At 38.1% G+C, this 14,249-nt stretch overlaps 1 protein-coding gene across 5 annotated transcripts in view; it reads right to left on the reverse strand.

Moving 5' to 3' along the window:
- The window catches only part of GPAM (glycerol-3-phosphate acyltransferase, mitochondrial), a 32,796-nt gene that overhangs the window by 5,762 nt on the left and 12,785 nt on the right, over nt 1-14,249 (reverse strand). For 4 of the 5 annotated variants that reach the window (XM_071812143.1, XM_071812142.1, XM_065843011.2 and 1 more), the window contains 10 exons: nt 13,672-13,808; nt 12,070-12,169; nt 11,173-11,385; nt 10,669-10,782; nt 8,594-8,679; nt 7,531-7,646; nt 6,630-6,700; nt 5,227-5,491; nt 4,610-4,752; nt 2,948-3,025 (listed from right to left, as the gene is read on the reverse strand). In XM_071812143.1, coding sequence (XP_071668244.1) covers nt 2,948-3,025; nt 4,610-4,752; nt 5,227-5,491; nt 6,630-6,700; nt 7,531-7,646; nt 8,594-8,679; nt 10,669-10,782; nt 11,173-11,385; nt 12,070-12,169; nt 13,672-13,808 — 1,323 coding nt within the window. Of the gene's footprint in view, nt 1; nt 993-2,947; nt 3,026-4,609; nt 4,753-5,226; nt 5,492-6,629; nt 6,701-7,530; nt 7,647-8,593; nt 8,680-10,668; nt 10,783-11,172; nt 11,386-12,069; nt 12,170-13,671; nt 13,809-14,249 lie in introns of those variants that run through there. The other variant, XM_071812144.1, reaches the window with a different exon arrangement.

Consider the following 14,249-nt stretch of genomic DNA (forward strand, 5'->3'; position numbering starts at 1 on the left):
ATACAAGGTGGTAAACAGGTAAAAAACCCATATCCAGGCAAAAAATACATTTATTTTATAATCTCATCTGACTTAATCAGTCCATTCATTAACCAATATTTAATGAAAGCAGGCAAGATCCTACTATAGATAGGGTTGAGATAAGAAGAGAGAAGAGAACATTCAGTGAATAAGACTGGTTTTTAGTTTGCCTATAACATAAAAAGTGAAAATCTTAGCAAGTGTTGCTGAATATTCCTACCAGAGGCCATGCAGTGGCAGTTTCCAAGAAAGTGTTTTCAGTTGTGTTAGGATAAAAAGTTGAGTTGCTATCTGGATGTGGATGTTGCTAATCTCTGTACTACTGTGACCTTACAGAGTATTCAACTCTGTGTTATTACGTTACAATAGCTAAAATCTCAATAATGCAGAATGCCACAAATTGCTATTCGGGAGTGGTAACCCACTGCCTCTAACTATGCTGTTCTTGTATTTCTCCCCAGGTAAGATATTGATTGTAATGAGTCAGTTTTAATCACAAAAGCCCAAAAATGTTTAAACCTTTATCACATTGAGACATTAAGACCCCTCCACCTGCTGCATTACGGCAATTCCCTTCTGCTAATCAACCTGACAAGCACCATCCAAGTTTAGCCTACAAATGCCGCACAGTAGTTCACCCTCAGAGCAAGGCACGGGTTTACACCTATTAGCAGGTAGGTGTCTTAGGTAAGTATTAATATACATTTCTGCAGGCTTCTGAGATGAGTCTGCAATGCCACTTGGAATTTCTTAACTTGAATATTGTGAGAGGAACAGAGTTTGTTGTTTGCTTTTCATCTATTTAGTAAGATCAACTATTTTAGTAATACCGTTAGTTAGTAAAGTGCTTTGTAAAGTTGTATAGTATTGTAAAGTTCCCTTGCAAGGGCACAGTGAGGTAATCTGCCAGAGACAACAAACACAAGCGACACATATGTACATACCGGATGTATCTGAACAGTGATTGTGTTCTGTTGTGCAATAATGCAGGTATGTCAGAAATTCAGCTGTACAGTAACTGAGATGCAACAGAAATATTCCACCTGACTGATCCATGTCTGATGTGACATTCAATTTCAACAACACATCTTCAGAAATTAGTTTGAGAGACAGTAAACATACACTTGAAAGAATAAGGGAACCCTTAGTGTCAACCATTCACCATTATTTGTTTTGCCCAAAGTACTAGAACAGAAAGATTTTTCAAAGGTCACCAGTTCTAAGTCACCGAGGAAAGACCCCTCCCAATACAGTTATTCCATTCAGAAATGAGAATCAGGCAAGACTAAATGCAAATGTGATTAGTGTCATCATATTCATGACACAGAAAAAGGCCTCTGCAGAAAATTAAGAATGACATCCTTCCAATCTTACACTCTGATCAAATGTTTTATTTTGAGCAAAGTAAAGGCCACAAGATAAGCTTTAAAAAATACCCAAGAGATCACTATGTGTTAGGAATATTTCTTAGTTTTTAAAGTAGACACTAGAATCACAGAAAAGAACTAAAAAAAAAAAAATTAATGCAAAATTTATCAATATGTTAATGTCAGCAGTAAATTGAAATAATTAGAAGGGGCAGAAGCTAGTTACCTCTTTCTTAGAGAAGAGGTTGTAAAAAGCCCACAAACATTTCCAATCTGTCTGAAGTTATAAAACAACTGTTGCTTATAGTGTTTGGGCTGAGTATGCTAACTCTTAATAAGTTAAAAGAAGCAAGCAGGTACAGATGTTTTCGAAGCTTAAAAGAATTTACTGACTGAATACATCTCCCTTTTAAAGGATTCACTGGTGGTGTCTATCAGACAACACAGACAGATATTTATACATTGCCTAATAGCTAGCTACATCCTGGCTATAAACAGCGAAGTACCAGATTCAGCAACCAAAACTTACAGAAGAACCCTCAAGACAGGTTTAATGCTTGAGCAGACAGAGTTACATATTTACTGCTGTCCACACCTATTTCCTCATCTGTCCCCAGGCATGGAACATACATGTTTCTCCCTAATCCTCTGATGAGCATTCATTTTCTATTTTATCTAATAATGATTACAATTTAATGCATGACAACATGTCAGTACTTCAGATAAAAAGCAAGCAGTAGTAACTCCAGAGGAGAAGAATGTTTAATATCCAGGTGTATCAAGTAAATAGTACCTATGGCTGCATATATTAAAAAAAGAAGCATGTGTCAAAAGGCATGCAGCATGACCAGAGTGAAGCAGTGGCCATGAACAAATCCACCAGAAGCAGCCTTGGCCTCTTTAGAAACGAGAGAGCTGCAAGATGAAAGCAGCCAAACCTGTAACATTTTTTTCCACATCCTCTTTAAATTTTGTTGCTTCCTCCTGGGCACAAAGGTTTGTTTGCTGCACACAAAAAAGTTTGGGAAGCAAAGGTGTGCTGAGCCAGCTGCCCCTTAGTCCACAAGGGTTATTTACACTGTCACGTTGCACCACCAGTCCATGCCTGAAACTGCACATCGTGCCAGCAAACGAGGTTCACAATAGTTTTGAGATTGATGCAAAGGAACCAAAGAATGACAAAAGATCTGGACTACTGACTCCTTTAGAGCAGAAAATAAATATCCATGCAGCTATGCTGCAATTTGAAAGGGCCCCAATAAGAAGATAAATCAAAGACAGTAAATTAAATTAATACAAGACAATACAACACAAGACAAGTATGTCTTGCTTAGTAGGCTTAATGGTACCATGAAATTACACATAGGGTCATTCATAGCATCAAAAGATGACTGTAACAAAATATCTGATGCTTATATAGGCAGGAATGAAGCAGTATCAGTTCTGGATTTGTTGTTCCAAGCATTCAGTAACAGCATATATTTACAACAAGACTCAGAACTAAATGGCTAAAATGAAGTACAAGAAACAAACCTCGTTTAGTATCTCTACCACCTTACCTCGGCGACCAGAAGAATGCCATATTGTATCAGCCTTTCCACAGATTCGTGGCAAACTTGATATATCACCTGGCAAGGCTGCACAATAGAAAAGAAACACACTGAAAACACCACAGCCATTATTCCCATTATGGCAACACCAGTTCCCTGATCACTACAAATGTCTTAGATACAGCACTATAATTCCTTTAAGCCAGTTATTAAACATTTACCAGCATAATCCCAATGCACCATTCTTTTGTTTATCCTGGCAGACAGGCAGATATTAGAAAAATTACAGTGAAATATAATATTTTAAATTTGCCCAACATCTTGAAGAAATGCATTACTACACTGGTAGAAAACCACATTAAATATTCTCCCCTTTTAATCGCCTCTAACCAAATTTTAGTTTGTTAATGGTTCTGGAATAAAAGCATCATAAAACTGAAAACACTGAGACTCATACCAGTGATTTAGTTGGAATTTAAAGGAAAAGACACTTTTAAGAATCTCCCTTAAGTGTTTTGAAACTCTGAATAAAAAAACAACCTCTTTTACATTGTTCACAGTCATGTAGGAAGTATTTTCTAAGTTAAAAAGATAACAGTCAATTATTAACTCTGAAAACAGAAGGACAAGATTACTAAAGAACCGCACCACATGAGCTACATTACTGCCCAGACAAAAATAGTACATTTGGCTTACGCTTAATTTTAAAAGGCACGAGTCAGAAATGTGTGCAAATTTAAGAACTAATTCAAGAATCTCTGGAATTCTAAGTAGCTTCTACATATAAGAAAAAAACATATAGCATATAAAATTGCAAGTATACAGAGTGTAAATATACAGAGTGTCTGAAAACTGAGAACATCAGCTCTCTTCAGTGTTTTGTAACAAAAACAAAGTCAGGCATGCTTAAAATTGCCACTAAGTACCAAGCTGTGGCATACTGTGCTTATTGCACTCCTATGTAAATTAAGAATATCTATAGAATCTGGGGCCTTAGTTCCCAGCATAATTCCAATCATCTATGCAAACCCATGTGAGTTGGGCACTCTCAAAGATTTGTGTTTAAGTAAAAAAAACAAAAGTTATTTAAATAGTTTGGGCAGAACGCAGATACAGTTGTGACGTTGTAACGATGTAAGCGACATAAAATCTTTTAGAAGGCATTAAAATGCCCAGCCTCAAGTTGTGAGATGCTGACAGAGCGAGCAGCTTTTCATCCTCAGGAAAGGGCTGAGGGCAGCGCAGCAGGAACGCTGCAGGCTCAGCCTCCATCACCCACAGCAGCACCTGCGCGAGCAGCACCCTGCGCTCAGCCTGTGTCCCTGCGACCCCATCGACCCATTCTGTCACACCTTGCAAGGTAACAAGGTAATGACGGGAGTTTGGCAAGTTCATTCACAGGTTATCTTAGGCCAAACATCTTTTTGATGAAATGTTCTGATGGAACTATATTTGTTCAAATGTTCAGACGCTTCCTTGAAGCAAACGGGAACACTATCTTCCTTCTTCAAATTACATTCAATCTCTTGATACCCATTACCATCAGGCTGTACTTGCAGGGAACATATCAGAACTGTGACACTCAAAGAAAACATCAATTCATCCTAAAGTAACACGCAGTTACAAACAGAACAAAAATTTGAAACATGGACAACTAATGCAATTACTTACCAAAGACACAGTAAATTCATTAGAAAGCAAGTAACACAAGCTGGCAGCTTTTCGGACCAGGTGTTCCTGACTAATCAAACTGGGAGAAGCACCGCTGGTACCATTTCTATACCTCCTACTCTGAACCGCATGAAGACTGCAGGCTAAAGCAGAAACAAGCATAAGCAAAGCTTATTTTTCCAAAGAGCTCTATAGCAAACTTAAAATGCCTGTGTCTATTTCTAGGACTAAAACCAGTCAAACATTACACATGCAATTGAAGAATAAAGACAGAATTTACCACTATTCCATTTGTGTCCAATTACCATCAGATTGAAACAAAATCTCATGAAATATTCACAACCAAAGCACAGGTTTTGCCACGTTGGCTCAAAACTCTGATGGTGCCTTGACCACAGCAGTGACCAATACACAAATACTTCCAAGAAAGATAAAGGATAGTGGAAAAAAATCGAGTGGAAACATTCCATAAACAAAAAACAAGTTTACTTTAAAGTAGTTTGTGTTAGGGTAAACATGGACTGCAGCAGAAAGGGGACCAGGGTTGTGGGGCCATGCAGATACTTCGACTTCACAGGTCACAAGAAAGACTTTACTTGGTAAATCCCAACACATACCTATAATGGCCTCTTTAATGAACACATGAAGTACTCCGTTGCTGTAGAAGTTGAGTTCAAAGACAGCAGGTATGGTTGTGCTGGGAGTGATGAAGAACTCGTTGTTTCGGCTAGTGTTGGTGATGGTTACACAGTTCCCCAGCAAGTGGATGGCGTGCATGACAACATCATCTGAGTTCCCTGAAAATCCCAAGTCAAAGTCACGGGCTAAGACCTCCTCCTTCATGGAAAAGAAATCTTCTACCAACCTGGAAAGATCAGTTCCCTAGAAATAAGATCAGAATCACAAAGTGAAACAACTTTTGCACAGGAGTTTATCTGTAAGCCCCACAACCATCTATACAACACATAAATAGGCCATTAATTTTCAAAAATCCAAAGCACAACAGCAGTATTAGAAAACCTCCTTTTACAGAAATATTGCTAAATAGTCCACAGATTTTTTACTTATATGCAATTATGTTTTAAAGCCATGTATCTATTTGGGAATCCAAGTTTTTTGTTCATCTCTTGGTTTATTTCACAGCCTGCAGAGACGCAACTTATTCTTTAAGAACATGTTAGAGATACATTTCCATTACCTCTGCTATAAAATGAATGATCAGTTATCTGGGAATGCTGTAATCAGCAGAACTCCTCTGCAATTGTTTTGGGACATGAGGAAAAGCTTTTCCTCAAGCATTTAATTTCCTTGGTTTTTGTCAAGATGGCTTTAGATCACAATGTAAAATGCTTCTTTGATCCTATTATTTGAGGAAATGGGAATGACTGGACTGACAGGAATAGCAATACTGTCTTTGACTAAGCAGATTACCAATCTGACCAATACTTTTCAATCTGTTCTTGATTTACATCCACTAAAAGTTTCAGATTAGAGGCAGAAAGAATTTCAGAAAAAATACTAAATACAGTTGTAGGAGTAAAAATTCTAAATACAGTTGTAGGAGTAAAAATTCTTTCATGCCCCATGCACAAGATTTCAGTTAAACATTACTATCATTTTGCCATCATGGGAGAGTATTCTAGTACCAAGGAAGAGCAAATTTCATTTGAAAATTAACAGAAGAGTTGCTAGCATATTCAATAGTGAATGTGTTTAAGATCTAAAAAACAATCTTAACACAATGAACAAAAATTATATATTAAAAAAAAGTGTAACTACATTTTGAATTACAAAAATCTATTTCCACAGGAGTGTTTATTATCATCCCATCAATAACGGCTTATCTTCAAGCATGCACTACTAACTAATATATTAGCACTCAGACTACTTGAAATCCACTTGAATTTAAATGCATCTTTCTTCTTTTATTAGTATCATGCGATAGTAAAATGCATGCTATTTTTTTTAATTAACAAGACCAAAGTAATATGTGGCTATTTAAACAGCATGGAAGCCTCACCTGCCTGTGTCTGTACAGCAGCAAACAGGCAACAATGTGGGTAGACATCACAGCACAGGACTTGTTCGCAGCTAGAGGCAAAACAAGATAAACTTGTTAAGCACCTGAGAAGTTCAGAACATCATTACAAGTCAGAAGTACCCATTATTTAAAAAAAAATAATAATAATAGCAATATTGGCACTGAACTGTATCTTCTGAATGAAATACAAAGTGTATTATGTCTGTATAGTAACAATATTAATCAAACTAAAGTAACTTGGACTAAGAAGCCTGGGTAAAGCTTCCATGTTTACTAAGTTAAGTAAAGTACCATTTAGTATGCGTCTCTTATACCACAAATCACAGATCTACTGACTGAAGCGGACACTGAATAACCTGTAAAACCTGGCAACACCAGTCCATGCAGCTAGATGAGTTCACATGAGTAATACCTTGAATAATGCCATTAAGACACTGCAAGAACTTTTTACATGAAGTGATAAGAAATCAGTGTATCAATATGAGAACCAAACACTTGAGAGAACAGCAAGTTCAGTCCAGGGAATACAAAAGTGAAAAAAAAACCAAACACACAGAAACACAGAAAAAGGCAAACAAAAACTAACAAACAAAAAAAACCCCACAACACGAAAAAAAAAACACTCAAACCAAACCAAACAAACAAAAACAACACACACACACACCCCCCAACAGAATAAAAATCTTGTACTTAATAACAACAAGAGTTTATTAAACTTTGAGGGAGGCAAAGCATGGAGAATTACCCAGAGAGCATCTGAGGTAATGAGACGATCACCTGCATGGAGGGAACTGGGAAGTATGACATTACCAGACACCAAGTTAGTTCATGCAATCAGCAGAACAAAACAGGTAGCTGAGAGTGATACTGTAACACTTACTGAACAAAATATGCTCGGCCAAGTTGGATATCAGCTCTCTTCTAAAGGGTTCACTGGTGATATCCCTGGAGTTGGGCACTGAGGCCTCTGCACCTTCATCCACAGTATCATTAGGTCTGAATACAGAATGAAAATTCATATTATGACATTCACATTTTGATCAAAATACAAAATAACCTAGACAGATTTTTCTTTTTTTTATGCACTAACTGAACCACAGCACAAAAAAACAATATGCAATCTGGTAAGGACACAAAAATGTGATGCATAACATGCCCCACAGAAATTTTAATATCTAACAACTTTTCTGGATTATTGCTTTACACTAAACAATCATCCAAGATAAAACTACCAAACATTCACCTTGTCCTACTGACTATTCCTGACTTTGTCATTACGTCATTTGCACCCCACAGCTTTTTTCCCTCCATTGAATATGGACAACAGTAGATTAAGCAAATCTGCCTAAAAGCCAATTTCCAGACCAGTCTCTCTACGAATTAGAAATGGTCTTTTTGTGGACCTACAACTTTGTAAATATAAATGAGTGACATTTTTTTCTACTAGGACCACACAGGTTTTACAAATCAAGCCAAGACCTCAACTAAAATGTGTATCTGTGTATCAATTGCAGATCTAGCCCTTGAGCACCGTTTTACATTTCTGAGTTACAGTCACCTCCTTGAGCAAGGCATATTCACTCACAAGCCCTATTTGCTTTGGAATGACACCAAAACCCACCTGAAATGTTTGTGAGGTTTAAAACCAAATCTTTCATTTTTCATTAAATGTGTCATTTATTCCCCTAAGTTATTCCATAAAATTTAAAATTAAATGAATAGAGGTCACTAAAATTAAAAGCAAAAAAAAAAAGGCTCCTCGAGCTTATTTAAACAGAGCTCCCCAAAAAGAATGCAACTCTCATAATAAATTGTACAGTTACAATTGTGTAAGTTTTTAGTTTTTCTACACACAATTAGATGATTCTTGGAGTGTAATGCAAGACACTAAAAACACAAACCCCAACCTGTCCTCCCTCCTCCAATACCCAAAAAATTTCTACCTTGATGGAAGTATAGCTGGTAACAAAGCTTGTTCCAAAGAAAGAGGAGCAGGCACAGGTTTTTGGCTTTGGCTGTTTACATATTCCTGTTAAGAGAAGACTTGTTATTCTTCTGTACTTTCTCCACCTTACTGTTGCATTCAACTGATAATAATATTGTATGAAAAAGGCAATTATTCCAAAATGCAACTGTGATTAAAAATACCTAAAAGAGCCATAATATGCTCATAGAAATTACAAGTTTTCAACAGTTTTTGCACTTTCCACTTTATTTTATGAAAAGGCAAACTTTCCACAGCAAGGAATCCATACTTCATAAAAACACTATAACAATACGTATCCCCAGTCCGCACCCTGCTGGAAACAACTCCTAGCTTCTCCATGATTAAATTAATGAGAACTGCCTTCATTACCATGAATGAGAGCGAAGTCTAATACCCTTTTAGAATCAACATGGAGACTGTAATTATTGCTCACTGCTGCTTTCCTCAAACACCAGGACAGGGAACTTCTCCCCACGTAAACACCAGTGTAGAAACTCCAGCTGCAAGACCCCTCACGGTGCCACAAACTACAGCACCCAGCAAGCAGGCACGGGACCGCGTGCTTGGAATTCTCGAATCCCAAATTTCTCCAAAGCCAAACGCCCCTCCTTACAGGTTAGTATTTACATTACTCTGCTTTCAGGACACTCTGTTCTTTCCGTTTCTATAAAGACTCATGTGGGAAACTAAAGAGCCACTTAACCTGCTGGTCAGGAAAACAGTCCCCTCCTGGGAAAGCTGCTTAAAAGCCTTTCACAGCCAGCTCACTCTCTGCTAAGCCTGGGCTCACAGAACTGCAGATGCCCAAAATTAACCCCCAATGCTCACCTCCTTTAGAAAAACCTGCAGTGATGTAACTACCTCAATTTAAGAATACAGTTGCACTTCTGCAAAACTTGGTTATGGCATACAGAAACAATTTATGTCATGTATTACCCGTCTGGAGTACCAAAATGAATACATTTACAAATGAGACCTGGCAGAGGCTGCTAGGAAGGTACAGAGTGATTAGCATTTCACTAGATTAAGAGGGCAGATAACCCTCTTTTCCTTACCCTGATCCAAGAACAATTGTTAACTACCTAATGAGAACAGCCCAAGCCTTTTCCTTTGGATGTGAATTAATGGCTTTCTCTACTACTCTAACCACAACGCAGCACAGATGGTCACAATAATTTCATGCTGAGGTAATTGAACCCTCCAAAGCTCTCCAACCTACTGCTGTTCTGAGAAAAGTAGGGCAGAAAGAACATCTGATTAATTTGAATAATATTCTAGTAGGTTGTTGTTACAGCAGCTAATCTTATTAAAGTCACACTAAAAATAAGGTATACTGTAGCAGAACACAGATTAGTGAGATGCAGGTAAGTGTAGTACTGGCAGGTTCTGCAAAGAGATCAGAGGAAATTTAAAAGTGAAGGCAGCTTGAACTGCACCACCCCATTCCCTGAGAAACTACACAACAGTATTCAGTGAATTAGTAAAGGTAATAGTTGTAAACTAATAATGAACTATGACTTTCAAAGAATATGCACATTTTAATGATATATTATCCATTATACTTTTATAGCTACTAATTTACTTAGCAATTTAAAAAAATCCAGTGAGATGAATGCTCCTCCTTAACAACAGTGTAAGCCATTCAATTACTCAAACTGGAGAACAGTATTCAGTTTACTTCCATTCCAAATATCTCTAAACTTTAAGAACTACTGTATGGAACAAGGATCATGTTAAAGACTGTTTCTTAAAACAAAACAAATAAACAAAACCCAGTGAGAATATTTACACCATTTCAAAACTAACACAACCATTTATATAAACTCTGAAACTATTTCAGCTTAACACACATCTGTCCTAAGACTCACAGCTTCAGCAAAACAGCAATACTTTTGTTCCACGGGAACGGACTTGAGCAGATAATGTTAGTGATGATAACCCACAAAGAGAAAAATCAAAATAAATGTGTCCCACTATGGAAACATCAAAAATGTCGAACTTTCAAAAGGATCTTCAAAATATCAGACTTACTCTTAAGGAAAATGGTTGTGCAAAATCTACTCTGACACATCCATAATTCTTTCGCAGCATTCTGAAGACTCCTCTAGCTATACTCCAAAGACTTTCATTCTTCTTCGGCTTGCCCTGGAAAACATGGGTGGTTGTTCTGGGTTTTTTTCCAATTTGCATTTAAAAGGTTATGTTTAAAATTAAAATGCATAGAACAGCAGACAAAACAAGGCCAAATCTTTTGACACACCTTATAACTTCAAGTAAATCTAGGGAACTCTTGTTTTCTATGTCCAGCTGAACATGTTATTTGTTATGCCATGAATTTGCATTTGGAAGTATGTCACTCATACCCCAGCACTCCCTGTCAGAGATATTCTGTGATTCATGGCTCTACACTCTTCAACACTAACACCAAGTACAAGTGACAGAGGACTACTAGCACATAATTCAACTATGTAACACATTTTCCTGCACATGAACAGAAAATCCCCTAGGCAAAACAAGTTGTTCAATTGCTCTTACCAGCTGTTCACTGTTGTAGTGACCCTCAATTATGCGATCATAGGAGATTCCCACAGGTATAATTAGGACGTCAGGAGTAGCATTTGAGAAGAGAGCATCCACCACTATAGATAAAAGACCTGCTCTAGCTCCAGATGTCTTTCCACTTCGAGACCGCGTGCCTTCCAAGAATATTTCTAAAAACTGCTGCTGTCTCAACAATTCTTCTACGTGCTGAACACAAAAGGATTGGAAAAGAGGGAAAAATAAATACCTAATTATACTGGCAAATCCACATTTGAAATATATTGTCAGCAACTATTTCCTTTTAAAAACATGAGACGATCATGAGTTGGCATGAAAAAAAACAAAAGCAATAATTAATGCTTGACACAAACCCCGACCAAAATGCCAGTGAATTTGCATGAATATACAAGCAGTATAATGCCATTTGTTCAAGAACAGCAACTCTAGCAACAGTTGATCTAGCTGATTTGCATGAGTCTCTTCTGCTTCCTCAGAACATAGCATCTTCCAAGATGCAAATACAGACATTATACTGAATGGCACAGAAGATTGCACCAACCCATCTAACAGAGACTTCCATTAAGTTGACAGAATCAGTGTAGATATGTCCCAGCACAAATCAAATAAATAAGGCTTAAGTTTATAATTAATTCAGAGAGTATTAATTCCACTTTCTTTAATAAGGATCATGCAATGTGAAAATCTTCTCATCCCCAAAGGTCCTGGGCAATCAATTCTCTTATTCCTTAATCCAAGACTTCATATAAAAATGTATCCTGGAACCACAAGACAAAGAGTCGTAAAAAACATCCCCAGACTGCTGGAACTCACTTTCCCACTTGCCACCCAAACCAAACGCTGTCTACAGAAACAGAGATGAGAAATACACACCACATAGAGCAAAGCTCTGTAGAGGAAGTCCTTACGACCATCAGGACTCTGATCTAACTTTCGACGAATGAAAAATCCTCCCAGCTTGCGGATCAATGTGCTACATGAAAAAGAAGAATTATAGTCATTGATTTTATTTTGCAGGAAACTACTGCAAGCCCAGTACAAAACTATTAGTACACAAGAGGAACTGAAATTACCGAAATTCCCAAAGGCTAAAACATGTTACACTATTTGTGTGTGATGGAACCCCATAAATATTACTCCAAGTTAAAAACAGGCTTTTCTATACTGTCTTGCTCCATTTCATTCCCCTGACAGACCAGTTACACTCTGCAGCAACCCTGACTGGGAGAGACGTTCATGGTGCACATAACAGTTCCCCTGAGCTGACACAAATCTGTGCTGAACACAGAGTGTGGCCTTTGCGCCCCTGTTGTCCTGCACAGAGCCCTTGGCCACACGACTGTAACAGAGGAGCCTGCAGGTAGCTCCCATCCGGAACCAGCAATTACACCACCTGCGTGGTCTTGTCTTTATCTAACAGCACAGCAAGGAGTTCTCCTGAGAATATCCTTTCTGCTTGGCAGAAGAAATGATGAATAGAGCTGCCTTCTTGTCAGAAAACTCTATACTAACTTGAATGACCAAAACGGGGTGACCCTTTCTGTGGGCAGGGTCTGCACAGTGTGCTGTGCATGCGCTGGAGCCTTGGTGGACACCACACAACTTGGTGTTCCCACCATCTATTAGATTAGCTATGCTAGTCTGTCTTTATAATGCTAGCCCTAATAAACACCATTTTAATTGATACTTTATAGCAGGGGTGTCAAACTCATTTTCTCTGGGGGCCACGTCAGCCTTGTGGTTGCCTTCAAAGGGGTGAATGTAATTTTAGAACTGTATAGATGTAACTACTCCTACGTTTACGCAGTCCTAAAATTACATGCGGCCCTTTGAAGGCAACCACAAGGCTGATGTGGCCCCCCGTGAAAATGATCTTGACACCTCTACTTCATGGAGTCTGAATGCCTTTCTTGCTGGGACCATCACAAACCAACACTCTCTCAGTCAAAATACCCCTTCTGTCCTCATCATTTCCAGCAATACCCAGTGGGTTTTCAGAAACTGGTTTTCCCCAAATTCTCACTGGCAGAATACTACCTAGAAGACCTTCTTATGTTCTTCAGCCACCAGAAATATAATTCAAAAAGAGACCAAACTGCAGTACTTTCCCACAGAGAGTTATTCACTCAGTATTGTCACTGCCCATTAGCCAGCTCATTAAATTTCAGGAAGAAGAGCTTGTCCATTCACACCACTTTTTCATGTGCTCATCTTTCCTTAGTCACCTATCCACTTTGAGACACCCAGAAGAAAGGGATATCCTTCCTTACCCTACTTTTAGGTAAAGACAGAATTTCTCAGGAGGACTTTCTTATGCTGTCTCTCTGCACTTGTAACAGGAACCAAAGAAGTTCTGCCTGATGGACCAATAATACTCCGATTATCTTCCACTTGAACATAAAACATATCGCACAATAGGTCACCCAAAGGTGTCCCCCCCACCCCAACCTTTTTCAAACCAGAAGAGGTCATTACCTGAAGATGGGGATGTTGAGATTGTTCCCTGCAGCAATGTAGGGTGCTTTGATGTTATGGCAGAAAAGAATGAACGTAAGCAGCAGGTAGTCAATGTGCGATTTGTGAACAGGTAAGAAGATAAGAGGCAAATTCATCTACAGTGTGGTGAGAAATGTTAAAAAAAAAAAAAAAGAGAGAAGACAACTGGTAAGAAATGTGGAATACTGCTCCTTTTCTAAAATCCATCACTGAGACTCCTAGCATCATATTATCAGAACCAACGGTACTCTCCAGTTACCAGTTGTTTACTTCTGGTTTTCACTCAGTTGTGGTGAGAAAACTTTAGTAAATCATACTTCTTAATTTTCATGGACTGTAGTTTTTAGCTGCATGCATTACAAGAAACAATTATTAACATCCCCAGTTTGTTCAGATTCACAGTACTGAGACAACAAACAAGCACTTAAAGGGATATGGCCAAGTCATCAGTGTCACTGAAGTACTGCTATTTCTTTCTACAAGATATCAGCAAGGATTTTTGAACAGTGGGGCTCACAAACACTGTAATCAGAAGATAACTGAAAACATTAGGAACC

This window comes from Patagioenas fasciata, chromosome 8 (genome assembly GCF_037038585.1).
Source record: "Patagioenas fasciata isolate bPatFas1 chromosome 8, bPatFas1.hap1, whole genome shotgun sequence".
Classification (NCBI taxonomy): domain Eukaryota; kingdom Metazoa; phylum Chordata; class Aves; order Columbiformes; family Columbidae; genus Patagioenas; species Patagioenas fasciata.